This window comes from Drosophila nasuta, chromosome X (assembly GCF_023558535.2).
Source record: "Drosophila nasuta strain 15112-1781.00 chromosome X, ASM2355853v1, whole genome shotgun sequence".
NCBI classification, from domain to species: Eukaryota; Metazoa; Arthropoda; class Insecta; order Diptera; family Drosophilidae; genus Drosophila; species Drosophila nasuta.
This window is the reverse complement of record NC_083459.1, coordinates 23,219,199-23,241,283: the sequence shown is the minus strand read 5'-3', so window position 1 is coordinate 23,241,283 and position 22,085 is coordinate 23,219,199. Positions and strand designations below refer to the sequence as shown.

Genomic DNA, 22,085 nt, shown 5'->3' with positions numbered 1-22,085 from the left:
CTGAATTTGTAGAAAATTTTGTTGCGAAAGCCAAGAAGGAGAAAGAGTTGCACACTCAACTACACTCCACTCTCCACACTCTACTCTCTACGTATGTGTTGCCATTCGAGTGGCTGCTGCCTGCCCCATGTATCACATGCCACACACACACACACACACAAACACACTCAAAACAGTGTTGCAACTTGTTGCCCACCTTGGCGCCTTGGGTTACACAATGCGTTCCGCTTCTCTCGGTTCTCACTTCTCTCGCTTCTCTTCGCTGTCGCCGTTTCTGGCATATCCCTTGTCATTTTTAATTTATGCACCGAATGGAGCCGAACCCCTGAGCTCTGCTCTCCTCCCCTCCATTTCCTCCTCTTTCACTTAGCTTTTCTACCAGAACTTTGACTAAACTTGGGAGCTTCTCCTTCCAGCTACTTCGCTTTTGAGGCAGATAGTTGACTTATGGCCCATATCAGTGAGACTTTCCTTTGTCTACCCTTTTCCTCCCTCCGCTCCCACCCCTACCCTTTCACCTTCTGCGCAGCATGTGGCATACAATTTAATTGCGGCTTTTGGGCACACAATCTGCATATGGAAGGTGTCTCAGGAAAATGACACCTTCAAAAAGATTTCCACATCTCCAAATGACCAAAACAACCGAAGGAAGTTCGATGGGAAGCTAGAGGAACGGTGAGGAACGAGTGCAAAACATAAGCTATTTAAGGAAATGAACACCGGTAAATGACTAGACTAATTTAAATTTACGCTTTAGTATCTATTTCTAAGATAATTGTTGGCAAATTTTCTAGAGAATCCAAAGTCAAGCAAACATTTATGAAAATTCTTCGAACACTAAACAAAATTCTTAAGGAATATAGGAATGAGAAACAGTGTAATATATTAGCTATTCTAGGAAATGAACACTTGGAAACCTTAACCCTCTAATGGCCAATGGGTAGACTAATTTAAATGTACGCCTTACATTCTATTTCTAAGATAACTTTAAACATCTTTTCTAGCTTTGAGAATGGCAAATTCAGCCAAGTTTGGTTTACCTAAAATCCAGAAGAATTCTCCAAACACTAGACAAAACAATTTAGTTCGAATTTGAAGAATATTTAGATACGAAATGAAATTGGAATATTCATATTTAATATTGACTCTAAGCACATATCTATATAATATAGTTAACCGAAGAAACCGAGAAGAATAGATTCATTTACTGCTGCAACCTATAACTTGAGCGATTTTCATTTGGAGCAACTGCCAAGCTCTTGTTATCATTTAAACAAGCGGACAGACGGGCAGCAGGAATGCTAATTGAGGTTATGTTTGGTGTAAAGGTTCCGAATAGATTTCAATACACTGAAAAAAAAAAAACAGTTTCTAAAATCAAGAACATTCGTGTTTCTTGAAATAAGAAAACTTTAAAAATAAATTCTTAAAACTAAGAGCATTAGTCTGACATTTTTCTTCTCAGTCCCCAATATACTTTATTTCAAGAAGGAAATCCCTAGTTTATCCCCTTGTGTCAACTCTATTTATCCCCGCTCTTCTTCTCTCTACCACACTCATTATGCTAACGCGTTGAACCTGCATTTGCTTTATTATTGCAGTGATTTAGTAAGTAAATCGAAAAGCCTTATGAATTTTAATTAGATAGACAGAATACTAATTGAGGTTATGTTTGGTGTAAAGGTGCAGAGAAGTCTTCAATAACTGAAATGCTATACGATTAATAAGCGCGAGTTTCATAATTTTGCCGCAACACAGTTTTAACATATTTTTTTATTTATCTCAGCTTGCCGCCGCAGATTACAAAGCAAAAGCGGACAGCCACAGAGGCCGCAGCAACTCAACCACAACAAGCATAACAACAACAACAACAACAATTGCAGTTGCATACGCTCTTTTCTCCTCTCCACTCGCATTTCACTGATGTCCATCACAAACGCTGCCCAGGGATGCTGCCGAGGGAAGCAGGGAGAAAGCAGGAGAAGACGCGGCAAAAAGCGAAGCCGAAAGCGAATGCGAACCCGAAACTGCGAAACTGAACTGAACTGAGCTCAGCTCGACTGAGCTGTGGCTATATAAAATAACAAGTCACTCTACCCTGAGGGCCAATCTACTTGTTATGCCCTGTAATTCAAGAGCAGGAGAGGAAATGGGAAAACTGGCATTTTAGTAAATATTAATTTCATTCATTGATTCGTTGTTAACAAGCTGTGGGGGAGTTAAAAGTAGATTCTTCATTTAAATTATAATTTATGATTATAAAAATAACTTGGAAAGCAAGCAGCAGGAGAGGAAAGAAGGGAAAACTCCCAATTTTGAAATATTAATTTCAGTCATTGATTAATTTTTAGCAAGCTGAGAAATTGAGGAAGTCCAAACTAGCTTCTTCATTTCAATTTTAATTGAAGATTATTAAAATAACTAGTTATTATCTATATGATAACATCTGAGCAAAATATTAAACTGAATAGCTACGGATCTCCACTGTTCTATACTCCGCACCTCTTACATAACTACATAACTACCTACCTTAGTACTATAAATGCCAATTAACGAATCAATGTTAGACTTTTCAGTCGATAAAGTCTGATGACTTTCGACAAAAATACACAATAATCTCTAACTTGAAGATTGGCAGTGACTAATATGGACTTATGATGATGTCGAAACAAGCATTACTATAAGAGATAGAGAGAGGAAGCTAGAAAGAGAGAAAGCGAAAGAAAGACAGAATTAGATAGGAAGATTGAGAGAGAGAGAGAGAAAGAGAGAGAGAGGGAGAGAGAGAGAGAGAGAGAGAGAGAGAGAGAGAGAGAGAGAGAAAGATAGAGAGAGAATGAGATATTTAGAAAGATAGAGAGAGAATGAGATATTTAGAAAGATAGGAAGATCGAGAGAGAAAGTAAGATAGAGAGACGAAGTGAGAAGAAAATAGAATGAGAGAAACAGGGAGGAAAAGCGGTGCTTAAAGTTGAGACACTAGAATGCCCACTAGTGTAGCTTTACAGTGGCGTCCAATTACAGGGTAATCAGCAGTCACTGCATCAAATGAATGAGCACTCGATTCAAGCTTATTGCTGTGGTTGCATTTGCGTCTTGGCCTAGGGGCAAAGCAAGAGAGAGAGAGAGAGAAAGAAAGATGGAGTAGGGAAGAGAGAGAGAAAGAGGGAGAGGAGGCGCGAGATACACAGGCCAGCGGCGCTGCGTTTTTTTTATTTGCTCCAATTTTTTTTTTTGGTTTGTGCATTTATCTTTGCGCTTTGGGATTGGGATTGGCTGCAATTGTGGCCGAGTGACTGCGTGTGTGCTGCAGCTGCTGTGTGTGGCATGTTAGCAGCAGCCTTGCGCCGCAGCACATTCGCTTGTGCGCATAAAAATTAAAAATTTCATTAAATTCACAAAAATGCTTCAAGTGGAAAAATGTAATATCCTTTGGGGCACAAAGGATCTGCATATAAATGCAAATGCCGCCGACGCCGCGGCTGCTGTCCGCTTCGTCGACTGCTGTCCTGCTGCCCGTTCGTCCGTCTGACCGTCCGTCCATCCGTCTGTCTGTCCGTCTGTCCTGCTGACTGGTAAAACGATATGTTGTCGACAAAAACGGGTGTGAAGGATATATCTGCGTGTGTATGTGTGGCTCTACAGCTGTCTGCATGAATGCACACTGCCACACGTCTCTGTCTCTCTCTCCCTCTGCGCTCTCTCTCTTCCTTCCTTTCGTTTTCTCTGCTGTGTTGCAGCCGTGTGCTTTTGCGTAATTATTGTGCGCATTTGATAAACAAAAGAATTCGCAGCTAACACCAAGTTCCCTTAAAACTATTCTTTGGTAAACTAATTCTGATCTGTGCCACTTACAATTCCTGACTTCATTCTTTGCCTTTCCACTCCTTCCCTTCCTTTACCATCCCTTCTCATCCCTTGTCATTCCTTCCTCTTCTTGTTGGTATTGACTCTTGCGTCTCCAACCTTTTCAACTCTCTTCCATGTTTCGTAACTCTCTCTTCACTTACGGTTCCTTTCCTCTTCACCTTCTCTCGCTTCTCATATCTGCCTTGCTAACTTCTCTCTTATTTCCCAACCTATATCCATCCAGCTAACCTCAAATTCTCATAATAGTATCCTTTAATAAGCTATTAGTGATATTTGCTCCTTTCGATTCCTGACTTGCTTCTTTCCCTTCCCATTCCTTTCCTTTCTTTCTATTCTGTTCCTATTCCTTCCTCTTCCTGTAGTACTTGACTCTTATGTAGATTGCGTCTCCGACCTTCTCAGCTCTTTTTTCGGTCTCTTAGCTCTCCCTTCACTTACGTCTCCTACTCACTTCCACTCCCTTCCGGCATCAGCCTTGCTTACATCTCTCTTATTTCCCATCATTTTCTCGCAGCTAATACCAAATTCCCTTAAACTATACCTGATCTTCACTCCTTTCGATTCCTTCCCATTTCTTTCTTTCCTCTCCCTGTTACCCTTGACTCTCATGTACATAATTTTTTCGACCCACTCAACTGTCTTTCGTTGCTTCACAGATTCTTCCTTATTCGCTTCCTTGTTCTCTGTTCTTCTCATTCTGCTTACTTTCCAACATCTCCTCCAACTCCGTGTCTTTTTCCTGCCTTTTTTTCTCAACTTGCATCTTTTTTTCATACTGTGTTGTCTTGTCATTTCTTTGCCCCCTTCTCCCCTGAGGCAACTGATGAGCTCGCACATCGACAATAATTTGCTTAATAAGACGTCAACAGATTTCCACACATCTTCAACGCACACACACACTCATATAAACACATGACTGGGAAAAATGTCGTAGAAGTCGTCGGCAAAAAGTTGCTAAATTAAAAGTTTTCGCCGCAGTCAAAAAAAAGCGAAGCGAACAAACACAAAATAAAAGTCACAAAAACTTTTTAACTGCTCAAACAGACCCCCTCTTCCTCCTCTCTCTCCCTCTCTCTCTCTCCTCTGACCTTCCACAACTCGTACATGCAAATGCTCATGCATGTCTGTCTCCCTTTATCCCATACTCCTCACGCTCGCTCCCTAACTTACTCCTTCTGGTTATTGCGACTGGTAATTATGAGGCTTGTTAGGAAAACTGCGACATTTCCAGCCGACAAAATACTTATGGCACCCAACTACGTGTGTGCGTGTGTGTGATAACATATATGTATATGTATATAAATGAAACGTTTTGCATTCCATTTGCAAGTTGGAATTGGAATTGCGCAAGTCACAAGTTGAAAGTTGCTCTAACTAACTCTAGTTCAATACTCAACTATGCCACAACTGCTATTGACTTTTTGACTTGATTGACTGCCTGACTGCTTGATTGACAATTCAATTGCGAACTGAGTTCCGTTCGTACAACACTAAATTCAAACTGTTGAGTTGGAACTCACAAAATCCCTTGCAGAAAGTTACTTAGGATTCTTTTCCTAAAGTATTCCAAAACAGACTTTAGCTTCAGTGAGAAATGAAAGATCATGTGCTTCAAAGGAATTAGGACTATGAGGTTTAAGCACTTGTTCGTCTTGACCCGACCTCAAAGTACTCATATGGTATAATAGTATAAAAATGTAATCCTCATCACATGCTGGTTACAGTAAAGAAACAGACTCTAAGGGATTAACTTGACCTTCCTTTAAACTAACTCTTAGCGATTCCTTATCACAACAAGATTTTGCAGGACTGTTGTACTTCTGTGTCACGCTTTTCTTCCTCAAGAGACTTTTCCGTGACTTGACCTCACGAAATTTCCTTAAACGAACTGAGAATTCTGTCTAATCAGAAAAAGCTTAAACACTTTCCATAATTTAATTGACACACATAATGAAGAAATATCATAAATATATAGTTCCCTCCAAAGTATTTCGTCGGAATTTTGTGTTGACCCAACCTTAAGGAGTTCTCTTAAATGAACAAGGAATTATTCCTAATCAGAATCACGTAAAAACTTTCCTAGACATCCTTAGAACGCATTTCTTTGTCATTCTGACTCCAAGGAATTTTTCGTTGACTTGACCTCAATGAATTCTCTTAAACGAACAAGGAACTATTTCTAATCAAACCCAGGTAAAACACTTTCCTAGTTTTATCAACAGATATACTTAGAACGTATTTCTTTGTCATTCTGACTTTTAGGAATTTTCCCTTGACCTGACCTCAAGGAGTTCCCTTTGCTCCTAGGGAAGGGAATGTATGCGCCTCGAGTTATTCGCCATGCCAATTGCATAGCCTTAGCATGTGCGACCCTTAAGTGACCTCAAAAACCCTTTCGCACTGTCCTGCTGTCCTGTCTTACGCTGCTTATCCGCCTAATAGATCCGCTAATTTGTCAAACCAGCCACAACAGCTTATCCTGGCGGAACGATCGCAATTACAGAAATGGGACGTCGAGTCAAGTGTGTGTGTGTGTGTGTGTGTGTGGCAGCAACAGCAGCAAGTGTTGCACGCTGCAATTGGCAATTGGGACAGTTCAAGTTGTTCGCTTGCCACAGCCACATGCCACACTGCCGTCAACTGCTGTTGCTGCCGCTGCTGCTGCTTTTCTTGGGTTTTCCCACCGGTCCCCGGCACAGTCCGAGTCCGAGTGCCGTGATTGCCTCGGTGCCTGTGCCCAGCGTATATCACGCTCCTGAGCTAATGAAGGCGGCACTCAAAGTGCTGGAGCGACATGTGAGTCAACGCTACAATGCGCTGGCCGTCATGGATCTCTCGCACTCGGTGGCGGTGCAACGTCAGCACAGGCTGGCGATCAGCTATCTTCTAAGACAGCTGGGGGAGCGTGTGGCATTGCAGCTGCTGCGGGATGCCCTCATCGAGGATCCAAGGGATCACATTCTGTTTCTGGTGGACTCGACGCGCGCCTTTCGCGGTCTGCGCTTTCACTTTGCCAAATCCCTGTTTGACAGGGAGTTCCACTTTCTCATCGTGCTGGCACGCAGCGGGAGAGAGCACGAGGAGGAACAACGTTACGCTGCGCTGCGGGATATATTCGCCACCTGCCTCAGCTTCCATGTGCTGAACGCTGTTGTGCTGCTCGAACAACTCGATGGTGCTGTGCTCGTCTACGGCTATCGACTGTATGCTCCGGGGTGCCACGATTCGCTCACTCCCGAGCTGCTCAATCGCTACGAAGGCGGCCAATTTCAGGTGCACAATCAACAGCTATTTCCACGTCCCATGGGCAGCTTTTACGGTTGTCCCATCAACGTCAGCTGGCATCCGATGCCGCCGTTCGTCATATTCGACGGCAACTCGAGTGATCCCCAGCATCGAGCGGACCTCACGCGCCTTAGCGGCGTCGATGGCGTGCTCCTCAAGAAACTCGCCGATATCTATGACTTTCGCATCAATCTCCTCGCGCCCTGCGAGAACAAACGAGTCATCGAAACGGTGTCGGATGGGACGTTGCACACTTTCGGGTTCTTCACTCACTCCGATGACTGCTTCCAGGAGCTGGCCGACCTGAATTCCTCGGTGGCCATCGGGGCGCTGAGTGCATCGCATTTCTCGCATCGCGAACGCTTCTCCACGACGAGTTCGTATCACCAGAGCGCTCTGATCTTCGTAGTACGCGTGGAACACATCATGGGCGCTGTCAATCAGCTCGTGCAACCTTTCTGCGGGAGCGTCTGGTTCGCCTTGAGTCTCAGCTGTCTGCTGGCGTTGCTTTTGCAGTGGGCGTGGCGTCTACGTTACCGTCGCTTCGATATGGCTGCCAGTGCGTTGCATGTGCACACTACGCTCCTTGGGAATCCGCTGGAGACTCCCGCGCTCCCGCATGTGAGCGTGGTGCGTGGCCTTTTGGGGGCCTGGCTGCTGCTCGCTTTGGTGCTGCGTGTCGCGTATCAGGGCAAGCTCTACGATGTGTTTCGGTTGCCGTATTTTCCACCGGTGCCCGAACGCATCGCGGACTTGTTGAGTGGGAATTACATCTACTTGGCCCCGGACTATGCCGACTACTTTCCGGTGAATCGGACGCGTCTCAGCGCCTACAACTTTCTCACTCGCTTCGCTCAGCTGGAGAATGCACCGCCGGGTGCAAAGTTGACGACGATCTCGTTGCTCGACAATCTGGCGCATTACAATCAACTGAACTGGCAGTCGAGTCGTCTCACTCATGTGCGGGAGCATATCTATCTCTATCAGCTGGTCATGTATTTGCGTCGCCATTCGATCCTCAAGTTTGCCTTCGATCGCAAGCTCAAGCAGATGCAATCTGCTGGCATCGTCAGCTATGTGAATCGCTACTTTGAGCACAGTTTCGTTCATGCTCCCGTCACGAGATTGACCCACGAGGTGGTCGCCATTCGACTTGAGATGTTCTGTGGCCTCTACTTTGTCTGTTACGTCATGCTCACGTTTGCCGTTCTCATCTTTCTCCTCGAGCTGCTCAGTTTGCGTGTGCGCTGGCTAAGGCGATACTTTGTCTAACTTGTAAGCTACATATTCGAACATATCTGGCCTTCGCACTTCTCACTTGCTCACTTGCTCACTCGGCACTTTGCACCGCTCAATAAATAAGGCACCCAGAAGTTAAAAGAAAGGGTCTCTGAGAGACAACATAAAAAGTCTTAGATGATCATTAACTAGACTATAAGAAATAGGTCTATGGAAGTCAATACTGTGTGTAATCAGCAACATAATTTAAATTATCAATGTTGACGAATGACGGCACTTTCAGCAGCAGAAATTATGTTGATAGACAAAGGATCTCTACAAGTCATTACTACAATATGATGAACTAATAGAATAACAAGTCTACATGGGTGATGTGCTGTGAATAGTCTTAGAAGCTGATTAACTACACTATAAGCAGAAGAAGAACAATAAAATATAGTTTCAAGGGGCCTATGGAAATCAATACGAGAAGTATTTTTGGCTAAATCAACAAAACATTAATAATCATTGATGACGATTTACAATGATTAGCCCGAATAATTTATGTCAAAGGGTCTCTAAATGTCAACTCTATAATATAAATAATGATAGATTTTGAAAAGAAAGTTTGATGGCAAGAATATTGCTGCACTCACCTCAATAAATAAAGTTGTTTAAATGTGTGTGATGTGTTTAAGGGTCTCTGACAGTCAATACTGCAAGTAAAGTAATCATATATATGATGATGAGGTAAACGTTAACACGAAGAATATATTCATTAATAAATGTGTGAATACTGCAAATAAGTTAGTCATATATGATGATAAAGTAAACTTTAATCCGAAGAGTATTACTATTTCTAAATGAGTGATTATGTGACTATGAAATATGGTTATAATGAGAAAAAGGGTCTCTGACAGTCAATACTCAGATGAAAGTTATTACAAATAATGGTGAACCAAACTTTTATCATTTCTTTTCACTCTCAACTATGTGGTCTACATGCATGATAAGTATTAAGCAAGTTTTAAGGGTCTCCCTTTAAGCAAGTATAAAGGGTCTCTAAAGTCAAAACTACATATAACAGAAGTTGCTATAAATAACTTCAAGCTGCAATTCTGTCAATAGTTTGTAATGTTTGAGGAACAGATGGTTTATTCTGTCATTACAAGTTGTGTGTGCCACTAAACTCAATTCTTATTTTTAAGTGATAATTAATAATCAATCCATTTCGATCACTGATCAACGAGCAGTTGAAGCTCATAAGTTGCCTTCACTGATCGCAGAGTATTTCAAAGTCAACGAACTCGATTACAATATTCGATGTCCAGCTGAGTTTGGCACATGCCACATCCAAAGGGGCATTCAAAGGTTGTAAGTGACGAGTGACGAGTGGAGAGGGGGAACGGATACAGAGGGGCAACCGTGTGTGCCCCATTTTGTGGCAAGCTGCTGCTTGGTTAGTCGTGGTCGGCAAATAACAAGAGTCTTGTTTTCATGCACATTTCCATTATGACACCGCCACGAGCATTTGTTGCAGGCGCACACAGTGCTTGCCACAGAGTGCGGCATCCTCGTTAACCAGCAACAGCAGCAGCGGTGGAGAAAAAAAAGAGGTGCAACAACAAAAGTGGCAACTGCAACCGAGGTCGGACGACGCGGAGCGAGCGTGCAACTCATTAGCCTACATGGCCGCATTTTCCGCCTACATACATGAAGTACACAGTATGTGGGGCATGCCCCATGCCTCATGCCTCATGCCTCATGCCGCACGCCGCATGTCACAAGTGTGGCACACAAATGTGGCAGGCAGCGGCAACTCGCTTGCTTGCTTGCGAACTCGACTCTGTTGCAAATGTTGCCTCGGCTTGCTGCATATTTTGTTTGCTTAAATGCCGGAAGTGTTGCTTGCCACACAGCAGCAGGCAACAGCAACAGCAAGAGCAAGAGCAACGAGTGTGGCAGCCACGCTGTGGCAACTAGCAACTGGCAACTGGCCCGACTGGTTGCAAGTAACAAATGTTGTCAGCATGTCGCCTCCCTTTACCGCCAAAAACATAATCAAAGCTGGGTGACGAACACAATCATGTCTGTGCGTGCACGATCATGTTCACGCATCGAAATTCCCCAAATTCTTCTATGCGTAAGTGAGTTAAGCAGATGTACATTGCTCTCTCATTACTAAATTATTGCTACATAATAGTTATAAGCGTAACTTGTTCAATTAGCAAGCTAAACCTTTATTTTAACGCTAAGAAATAAGAACTCTCTACTGCTTTAATAATCCCAACAAATTTCTAAGAGCACAAATTCAAAAGTTAGTAGATACAATAGTAACTATATTCTTTATGTTGCCTAAAAATTTGGTTGCGATTGGATAAAAATAATAAAAGTTATTTAAGCAATATTTCTACGCTTCTTAGTTGCTTTGACTGACCATTTGGATTTTTGGCACTCTATGGTATATTTTTGGCATTTTTGCGGTATATTAATTTGGTATATTTTGGAATTAATACTGCACCGTTTTGCTTTTATTCAGAATGTGTTGAGGGTATCTCACAGTTGCAGTATTTGTTTTAATTTGAAATTCTTGTCTCAAAAATTGTTCGGTACGTTCAAGTAGTTTTGAAAACCAAAATTTACTGTTTACTTTTCAATCTAGCACTGATTTTTTTGCAGTATGCTTTTTCTTTAAGCTGATATACATTTTGTTAAGAGATTAGTTTTCAGCTCAGCGTTCAAAGCAAGAAAAACAAAATAAGGCAGTTAAGCAAGAATTTAACTTTCATGACTTTCGATGCTTTTGAACGCTGGAAGTTTTGAGTCCAAATTATTATTTGTAATATCAAAGAATGTGCTTGCTTTACCTTGTGGCTTAAGGATCGATAATATATGGAGACATTATAAACTAAGTAATATATTTATTTAAACTTGGCTTGAATTTGCAACTTTTAATTTCTATTCAACTCTTCACTAAATTACTGGCATCATTTTAAAAGATTTGATTTGAAGACTTCCTCGATTAAGATGCTTTATTTGTCAATTTAGAGTATTCTAATTATTTTGAATGAATTTAAATTCTAAATTGAATTTAAAGTGATATCAAAAAATGAAAGAATGACTTCGTTTACCACTTGTTGTTGAGTTTTGTCTTGGCCTTTGACTTTGGGATTGAGTTTCGAGTTTTGTCCCGCTGCATTTGCCACATGTCATCATTCAACACATGCCTTTAAACATCTTTACAACTTCTTCTCCTATTCCTACTCCTACTCCTTGTTCTCCCCCTCCCTCCACACTCCGCCTCCTCTCTCAGATTGCATTCTGCCTACACATTGTCAGCGTATGAGATTCCCACCAATGGGCACACACTTCAGCTTCAAACGTTCCAGAAGCTGATAAGCGCTGATAACAAAGGTAAACAAAAAGCGGAATTTTCCTCCCCACCTTTCCTCCTCACTCTCTTTCGCCCAACCACACCTGTCCCCCCTTCCCCTCGCCTTGGCAGCGATTACGTTTGGCGGGAAACGTTGCAATTCGTCGGCTGCCGCTGAAGCCAAAGCGCATGCGTTGGCCGAGTTTGCGCGATTGCCCAACTTGCCGAAGTCTTGCCCCTGCCACTTGCCACCTTGCCACAACATAGACGTATAAGAGTCAGACACACAGCAGAGAAAACACTGGGAAATTCTCTATATATGGAGCACAATTGTCTGAGTTCTTGTGATCGCAAATCAATCGAGCTCATTAAACGATGCCAAAAATTAACCAAAATAACGCGGCCAATAAAATTTGCAATTTTAAATCAACACAGCGAGGGCAGCTCGAAAAATTACTGAGAAATTATAAGTGATGATGAATTGAAAATATAATGAAATTTATATAGTAAACTAGTCTACTTGGGTTATGGCTGCTCGAATGTGAAATAATCACAAACTGTTCTCAATAAAAGAATATACCAAATACTGTTAAATATACCAAATTAATATATCGAAAAAAGCTGATATATACCGAGATGTTAATATGATAACACGTGCAGTCAAAAATGCTAAATAACATACCAAATACCGTTAAATATACCAAACAAATATACCGAAAAATGCTTAAATATACAGAGATGTATGTATTTGGTATATTTTTATAACGCCTGCAATATATAAATGAATATACCAAATACAATTAAATATAAATATATGAATATAAAATATACTAAGCTAATGTATCGAAAATGCTGAAATATACCGAAAAATTCTTAAATACACCGAGAAGTACATATATTTGGTATACTTTTAAAACCCATGCAAAAATATAAAAGAATTTTCTAAATACTTTTAAATATACCAAATTATCAGAAATATAATAAAACACCCCTAAATATGCCAAATTAAAATACCACAAAAATACTAAAATATACCAAAGGCTACATTTGGTATATTGATATAGTAACCTACTTTAAAAAGTTTTAAATGTGTTGATCTTGTTTTAGTTTGCTTTCTTGTCCAAAAATTCTAATAATATACCAAAGGCTATAATGTGGTATATTGAAATAGTACTTTACTCTTAAAGTTGCCAATTTAAAGTTTTAATTTGCAGATGTAATGCTTTCCTCTCTCACTTTCACTTTCATCAAACTTCTCTCGCAGTTGCAATTAAGTGCGATAACTGTTTTTGTTTTAGCTTTTGCTTTTGTCTTGGCTTGCAGACTTGGCCTTGGCTTCAGTGGCTGATCTGCTTATCGCAGTCGCATTTTCAGCGAGTTTCGCACGCGATCTGAAGATGATGATGAGCTATAAAAGCGCATCGCGTCTGTAGAGAGAATTCAAACAATTCTCAAAATCGACAAGATGCAGTTGGCATTGTTCTTCCTCTTGTTCATCAGCTGCTTGCTGTGCCTAAGCCTGTGCTCATCAGCTGACTTGCCCAGCAATGCCTACTTGCCACCAATTGTGGCAGCTTCAACTGCAACATCAACGGAGCAGGAGCATCAACAGCTAACGGAACAACCTGAATTTGAGTTGCAGCATCAACTGCAGCAGCTGCAACATTTGTGGCTGCCGCTGCAGCATGAATACGCTCTGGACTTGCCACTGCAACACTACTGAGCCAACAGCTCGACTAGCGCATACCTGGCATTGAACTACAACTTCGTTATAAGCTACAAAAGTATCCGACTACTAACTACTTTGTCAAGTTCAATTAAAATTTATGATAGTTTATATTTCAACTGTAACAACAACAAATAAATTAAATCAGTACTCGACTAGTGTATACCCTACAAAAGTATCCGACTACTAAATATCATGTAATAAAGCTCCATTGAAATGTATCACAAAGTTTATTGTCTTTAATCTTTTCCAACTGTTGCAACAGCAAAGAAAAAAAAAAGTATAACAAGTTAGTATTCGACTAGTGTATACCCTGTAATAAAGTCCACTCAAAATGTATGGCAAATCATATATATTCTATTGTTTTAAATCTTTTCCAACTGTTGTATAAAGAAATTAAAATGGGTAATAAGTCAGGACTCGACTAGTTATACTCTACAAAAGTATCCGACTTCTAAATACCATGAAATAGAGCTCCATTAAAATTTATCACAAAGTTTATTGTCTTTAATCTTTTGCAACAGTTGCAACCGCAAAGAAAAAAAGTATAATAAATAACTACTCGACTAGTGTATACCCTACAAGAGCATCCGACTACCTGTAAAGTTTAATTGAAATTTATATATTCTCTGTCTCTATTCCTTGCCAACTCTCACAACAACAAAAAAATTGATATGTAAAGGTTTAGTACCGACTAGTGTATACCCTGTAATAAAGTGGAATTCAAATTAATATATTCTTTGTCTTTAATCTTTTCCAACTGTTGCAGCAAGAAAAAATGTATAGGATATAAATATATCCGACTACTAAATACCCTGTAATACAGTTTAAATCACATTTATCTCTTCTTTGTCTTTATTCAAATAAAATGTATCTATTCGTTTGTCTTTTATCTTTGCCAACTGTTGCAACAATAAAAAATGTATAGGATATAAGTCAGTACTCGACTAGTGAATACCCTGTAATAAGGTCCAATGTAAATTATGACAATTTAAACGTATCTATTCTATTTCTTTAAGCATTCAAAATGTAATAAGTTGCTGCACATGATTGATCGACGAGCGCATACCCTGCAGTGTTACGAAACAGAATTCAGTATATAGAACTTGATTAATTTGCTATAATTTGAGTGTTGTTAACTTTTGATTACCCGCAGTAGTCAGGTCAAATGTCGCCCTCGCTCGCTGCATTACAGGGTATACGATAATAGTTGCTGCAACTGTGACTGCAATTGACAAATAGGAAAAGTGGGGAAGTCAACTCTTTTGTCATCGGTTGCACAACCGCAACTTAATCTCTGTCCGCAGTCCAAAGTTGCTCTCTCTATATATATATATATATATATGTATACACTCGCATGCAGTCAAAACTTTATCCATGCACAGATGTGTGTGTGTGTGTGTGTGTGTGTGTGTGTGTGTGTGTGTGTGTGTGTGTGTGTGTGTGTGTGTGTGTGTGTGTGTGTGGTTTAATCAAGTTTCGCCACTTAAGTTTGCGCTCAGGTGGAAAACACTCAAAAGCCGCCTGACCGAGAACTGAAACTGAACCCGAAAACCGAGGAGACCCAACTTCCTCAACTTCATCTCTTCCTTCTCCGCTTCAGGTTCAAGCCACAAAAGTTTGGGTCTGTCACAGTTTTTGGCAGAACGGAGCAGGAAATCGAGAAAGAGAGAGAGAGAGAGGAAGACAGAGAGAGAGAGAGTGGGGCAAAAAGTGGGAGTCTTCGCTTCGTCTTCAACCTGTTACGCATTTCGTGGTTGCTGCATATGCCAGTTCATTGTTTTATGACCACTTCTCTTCTCTCCTCTTCTCTCCTCTTCTCTCTCTCTTTCTCGCTCTGTTTCTATTTCTCAAAGTGTCTCTTTCACTTCCTGAACAGTCTAGAGTAAGGTGCTTGCCTTGCTATTTTTTTCGCTACACTCTCCCATTTTTTGCTCTTTTTTTTTTTGTTTGCTTGACAGCAACTTTAAAATCAATTAAATTGAGTGCCAGCATGATTGCGCAAAATGATTGTGCAAGCAGCGAGTAGAGCTCTCTTCTACTACGACACCCCCCTCCTCCTCTATGTATATCTATATCTATATGGCTGGCTGACTGGAGCTACTCATTAGATTGATGGAATATGTGCTCTCTCTTTGGGTCGACTAGCAAACAAAAGCGTATCCAAACAATTTGCTCGAAATTAGATTGATTAAGATTACTATTTCACACATTTCACAATTCACAATTCCATTTGCATTTGCATTTCCATAAGTTGGCAACTTGATTGCTTGATTTGCTTCAGGTGAAGTGTGTGCACCCTCAAGTAAATCAACCGAAACAACTGCGATTACACATTTGATAAGTAAAATAGTTTCAAGAGCTAGTTGAGAATTTATCTCTTTTTGCATGCAGATATAATCATCTAATAAGTATTGGATTGAATATCACTTAGCGTATTTTTGAATTCATTCATTTGCTTGCCATCAAAAGTTATCATCTGTTTTGAAAAGAAAAAAAAAATGATAAAGAATTTGCAATTAGTGAATATAGAATAATATTCACATTATTGGAAATCTACAGCGCTAGACATTTTAAGCAGTAAAGAAGTTCTGATTTAAAAATAAGGAGGAAAGCTACAGTCAAGGGCGACCTGTTCCTAATAAAAAATATACCAAATACTATTACATGTGCCAAAATAATATACCGAAAAACACCTGCTGAATACTATTGAGCTACTTCCAAATTAATATATTGAGATGTATATTTGGTCTATTTTTATTAAAAATAATATAAGCGAATATACCAAATACTATTAAATATACCAAACGGATATACAAAGCTATACATTTGATATATTTGTGTAGTCCAAAAATATAAAATAACATATCAAATACTATTAAATATACCAAAATAATATACTGAAAATATATTGAAATATACCGAGATATACATATATTTGAGATATTTTTATAACACGCGCAGTCAAAAATATAAAAAATATACCAACTACTATTGAAGACATCAAATTAATACACCGAAAAATTCTGAAATATATCGAGATGTATATTTGCTCGACTATGAGATATCGGCGACCTGCTCTCAATAAAGGAATATACAAAATTCGATTGAATATATCAAAGTAATGTACCAAAAAAGACTAAGAAATGTATATTTGGTATATTTTAATAACAATTGCTGCTCTGTTTCTAATAGTCTCTGATATCTAGGCGTTCAAACGGACACAAATTATTATGTGAATTGAATAGAATTTCGTAATCAGAATGCTGAATAAAAACATATCAACATTACAATGTTCCTTGTGTAATGCAACTTAAATTGAGGACTAGCTGAATCATAAAGTAATAAGTAAAGGGTATGCACAGGGTATACAGGGCAAGCAGAAAATAAGGCGACAATTACACACTGAGACAGAGCGAGAGAGAGAGAGAGACAGAGGAAAAGAGAGAGAGAGAGAGCGACTGCAAAAGGAGTCGCAACTCAATTGACAATTGTTGTTGTGGTTGTTGGTGGTTCTCTTTCTTCTTCTTCTTCGTCTTCTTCGGCGACGTCTGTTCATTGTTGTTGTTGTTGCTGTTGGTGTCCTCGTTGTTGTCGGCTGGCGGTTGCTGTTGTTGTTTTTGTTTGTTAGCTTCATTATTTGCCAAGTAAAAGTAATGAGACTTTTGTTGCCTTGTTGCGTTGCACATGAGTGCGCCTGTTAAGCTTTCTATTGACACACACTCGCACACACACACACACACACACACACGCACACAGACATACAATGCATTTGCAGAAAATAAGGTTGCCGCACTGAGCACCCCCCACTTCACCACCCCCCTGGTAACCCCCCCTTCGCAATGCATGTTGTGCTGGCCTTTTGTGTGCTGGGCAAACAAAAGCGCAAAGCGTTGACAGCCACTGGGCCGCCAAGGGGTCGCACACAACCAACAACAACAGCAACAACATCAGCAACAACAACAAGAGAAACAATAAGAGAAACAAGAACAACAACTGCTGGCGGGTATGCTCGACGTTAAATTATGTTGCGTAGATTTATATTTTCTTTTTAATTTCTTTTATTAATTAATATTCTAGTTATTTTATTACTAGCGGCCCAACTTTTCGAACTAAAACTCTTTAATTAATGCGTCCAACGAATACTATTTTCTCTGTTTATATTTCAATTCAACTATTGAATTCAATAATTTAACAATTAAATTGCATTACAGTGCAAACTCTCTTAGTGAATTTATCGACTAATTGATTATTTAATGAAGTTGGCTGCACCACAAATTGTTTAAAACATCAGAGCAACTTTGTCACTTTTAAACTGATCCCCCCTTGGCTGGACAAAAATGCATGCGTGTCCGACCAAGAGAGTTTTCACTATATCCCCATTTAATGGATTTCAAATTTAAGTCACTTTTAAGTTTACTACCCCCCCTTAGCTGGACAAAAATGCATGCGTGTCCGACCAAGAGAGTTTTCACTGTGTCTCCATTTAAAATGGTTGGTTGCAACACACAATATTGAAAATTTCAGAAATTTGCCTCTTTTGAGCTGACATATCTCCCTTGGCGGGACAAAAATTCATGAGACAATTTTCAATATACCAACACAACTATAGTTTCATATGTTATATGTTATAACTATAGTTTCATTAACTTGAATTATATTTTTGGCAATTCTGTAATTTCCCAAATTTTTGGCAACATTTTTCCGCATTTTTATCGAATTTCGTCACACAAAAAATTGTATTATATTCTGTTCACTTAATCTTATGATTAATAATTATAGTTTTAGATCTCATAAAAAGTTTACTTACCAGCAAAAAAGGAATAATGACAATACTTCACATACGGTTGCGAATTTTAATAGGGAGTATCCTGCAAAAGAAACGAATAAATTGAATCTATTTATTTGAATTTCTTGAAGTAAAGAGATAATATGAAATCATTCTATATCTAACAAAAAATTTGAATAAATTTGAATTGCTTCCCTAATCAAATTCATTCTTTATATATATAGTAAGATATAAATGTAGAAATTGAATATAGAGAATCTAGCACATCATATTATACTATATAGCTCTAATTTATACGAGTACATTTCTTTTCTTACTCTACGCTGTCACATAGTGAAGTCACCTATTGTTTTCACTCCCAAATATATGCTCTCTATTTTGGCTGATCGATTTCTGATTGACTGACTGACTATATTTACAAAAATTATACTGATTTACTAAATAAAACCATTGGTATATTCTAGTATTTTTTTGTATATTTTTTTGGTATATATATGTTTAGAATATAGTTTATTTTGCATGTAAAACTATACCGATTAACGATAGATTAATTTTTGTATTTTTTTGTTATACTTTGAATGTAGTACTATTGTAGTATAGTATTATATTCAAATATTTTATTGGTATATTTTTATAACAGGGTTTATTTTTAAAATATCATTATGCTGATTTATTAAATACAGTATTTTGGAATTGTGTTGGTGTATTAATTTGGTATATTTTAAAAATATGGCATATTTGGAATGTAGTAATATAGAAGTATATTTCAGTATTTATGCACTAAATTTATTTGGTATGTTTTTAGAAAAAGGTTTTATTAAAACTGTGTAGCATGTATCTCCTCACAGAAGTCACCCACTGTTGGGCCATTTGCAATATAGTTACAGGGTATAGAGGAGAGCGAGGCAACTACCATTGAAAGCAAACAAAGTAAAAGCATTTGGAAGTGTACGCCAAAGGCTGAATGCAGGCAGAGAAGAATGAGCGAGAGAAAGAGAGAGGGAGAGAGTGGGAAAGGGAAAGGGGAAGCAAAGTGCTAGAATTGAGCTTCAGCTGGGCAGCTGTTGATAAGGAGCAAAGAGCAGCAGCGAGTGGGTAGAGGGGAGGGAGTGAAGGAGGGGAGTCGGGTGCATTCGCATTACCGATAGAAAATAAATTAATTTTCATAATAATTGGTCGGACTCGGCAAATAGACATCAACACTGCCCCTCGACTCGTCTCGTCTAGGAACACGTTGAACTGTTTTGCCGCATTGCCGCCAGCGAGGAAGAGAGTGAGGAAGGAGGGTGAGGGGAGAGGCAGAGGGGGGTGTGCTTCCGGCAACCCTTTTTTCGGAGCGCCAATAATAATAACATTGTTAACACAACGTGCGCATGTAATAAAATCGTTTATTGAATTGGCCATAAATTCTCGTAGCTCGCCTCTTTCTTCCTCTCTCCCCCGTTTGCTAAACTGAATTGAAGTCAAAAGTTGGTTGCAGTCACTTGGGAGGCAGAAAACCAGGGCGGGAAACAAGGGGCAAAGTGTGGCGTTCGTTGTGTTCTCTCTGAGTGTGTGTGGTGTGTGAAAAGTTTAGAGAGCATTTTCAGCTGGCTTTTCTATTCCCCATCGAAGACAACTCTTGAAGCTTAAGCAGCAGCTTCTGTTTTGCCTCCTATCGACAGGTGGCAGCTAAAGCAGCTCAGGTTCAGATGGGAACGAGAACGAGAACGAGGACAAGCACTTATGACAGCTCCTAAAACTGGATCAGTCTGCTTCTTTAGAATTCACAGATAAAGCTGATTTTTTTCGATTTAAAAATCTGATCAAGCTCAACTTGCATGCCAGCTTTGATTTCCCCTTAGGTATACTTTTTACTCTCAAATGTATGCTATGAAATGTTCATTATTTTTGCAGATCGATTTCTGATTAACTAACTGACGAAACTATCGAACGTACAGCCCAGAAAGTAAGCTACATCTGCGAACTTAATTCTAAATATTTCGCTGTGCAAAAATGCGGGGTTTCTCTAGCCTAAACTGGCTACACTGCTTTAATATTCCATAGTATATTTTGACTGTAGTTCTATATCGATTTAGCAAATATAGCCTTTGGTATATTTAGGTATTTGTTGGTATATTTTAATAATATGGTATATTTACTAAACTGATTTACCAAACATAACCATTGATATATTTCAGTATTTTTCAGTATATTGATTCATTCGGTATATTTTAAGAATCTGGTATATTTTGAATATATTACTATATCGATTTAGCAAATATAGCTTTTGGTAAATTTAGGCATTTATTGGTATATTTTAATAATATGGTATATTTACTATACTGATTTACCAAACATAACCATTGATATATTTTAGTATTTTTCAGTATATTGATTTGGTATATTCATTCGGTATATTTTAAGAAGCTGGTATATTTTGAATATATTACTATATCGGTTTACCAAATATGGCCTTTGGTATATTTTAGTATTTTTTCGGTACATTCATTTGGTATATTTAATAATATGGTATATTTTGAATGTATATAATTTGGGCCTTTGGTATATTTTGTACTTTTTGGTGTATTTTTAGAATATGGTATAATTTGACTGTATACTGTATGTATTTGGTGTATTTGGTATGATTTACCAAATATAACCTTTGGTATATTTTAGTATTTTTGGGTATATTCAATTAGTGCATTTTTAAAATAAGTCGAGCATACTTCACTGTAGCTTTCTCACATTGTGTTTCTATCTAAGATATATTCTTGTGAAATAAAATAGTTGTTTCAACTCGAGTTATTTATATTTTTTAAAGTTCGCATATAAATTCAGCAACATATAGTAACTAGCTTTTGTTATAAAATGGTGTTAAACTTTAAGCGAATGGTTGAGTTAGAAGAACTGTTAAAGCAGCTCTTTATAGTGCAGCTTAAAGTAGCTTACTTCAAAAAGCTAAAGTCAAATTGATATTGAGTTGTTCTGGCCAAGAGGCAAGCATCTCTCAATGCCAAGAGTGAGCAACAGCAAACAATGTAATGCCAAACTTAACAATAAGAGGCGATATTAACCAAGTGCGAAGGGAAAGGGAAAGAGGAAGAGGTGTGGTGCATTGCATCGATTGCATCGATGGAACATCCGAAGCTTCCATTAATTTGCGCCTGCATTTTAACTACCACACATAAATTGCATGTAGGGCCATTAATAAGCATAAAAGCATTCGCCTCCTTTTGCCACAAGTGAACGCGAAGGAGCTGCTGCTGTTGCTCCTAAGAGAATGCTCCCCACTTTCCACTCTCTACCTCTCTTCTCTCTTCCCACTCCCTTGGCATGCATTCCTTTAATCGCTTTTGCTGCTTTGGCGGGCCACTTGGCTTTGAGCTGCAGCTTTTGCTGCTTTTGCTGCTGTTGCTGGCACACTTCAAATGTTTTCAATGCTGTTCAATAATTTGTGCAAGGACAACGCGCAGCGAGAGGCGCTGACTAAGAACAGATGAGCTTATACACCATAAAAGGATTTTCCTTTAGCTCTGTTAGCGATGAGAGCGTGAGACACGCGTGACACGAAATGTGAGTAACGAAAGCAGAAGATGAACGAGCAATTATTATTTATGATGTATCATTTCTATACTTAATAAATAGTTTATCACGTTGAATTGTATTATATTTAATGAAAGCTAGAGAGGACTGAGCAATTTAATCTGTACTAAATGTATATATCATCATATATTTAGAATATTATTTATGATGTTGAATTTCTATACTTAATAAACAGTTTATCATGTTGAATTGTGTTGAACAAAATCAGAAGAGGAACGGACAATTTAATCTGTAATCAA

At 38.9% G+C, this 22,085-nt stretch overlaps 1 protein-coding gene and 1 long non-coding RNA gene across 3 annotated transcripts in view; one reads left to right on the top strand and one right to left on the bottom strand.

Moving 5' to 3' along the window:
• LOC132796452 (uncharacterized) overlaps positions 1-22,085 on the bottom strand; it is a 100,072-nt gene that overhangs the window by 6,153 nt on the left and 71,834 nt on the right. For both annotated transcript variants that reach the window (XR_009633555.1, XR_009633556.1), the window contains 2 exons: positions 18,283-18,343; positions 9,030-9,089 (listed from right to left, as the gene is read on the bottom strand). This is a non-coding gene — a long non-coding RNA (uncharacterized LOC132796452). The remainder of the gene's footprint in view (positions 1-9,029; positions 9,090-18,282; positions 18,344-22,085) is intronic.
• On the top strand, positions 6,493-8,427 carry LOC132795336 (uncharacterized). Its single transcript, XM_060805998.1, has one exon. The coding sequence runs from the start codon at positions 6,493-6,495 to the stop codon at positions 8,425-8,427; it is 1,935 nt and encodes a 644-aa protein (XP_060661981.1).

What these genes read in the sequence shown, in the direction of transcription:
- LOC132795336 (XM_060805998.1), top strand. Translation starts at nt 6,493, where the DNA reads ATGCCACACTGCCGTCAACTGCTGTTGCTGCCGCTGCTGCTGCTTTTC.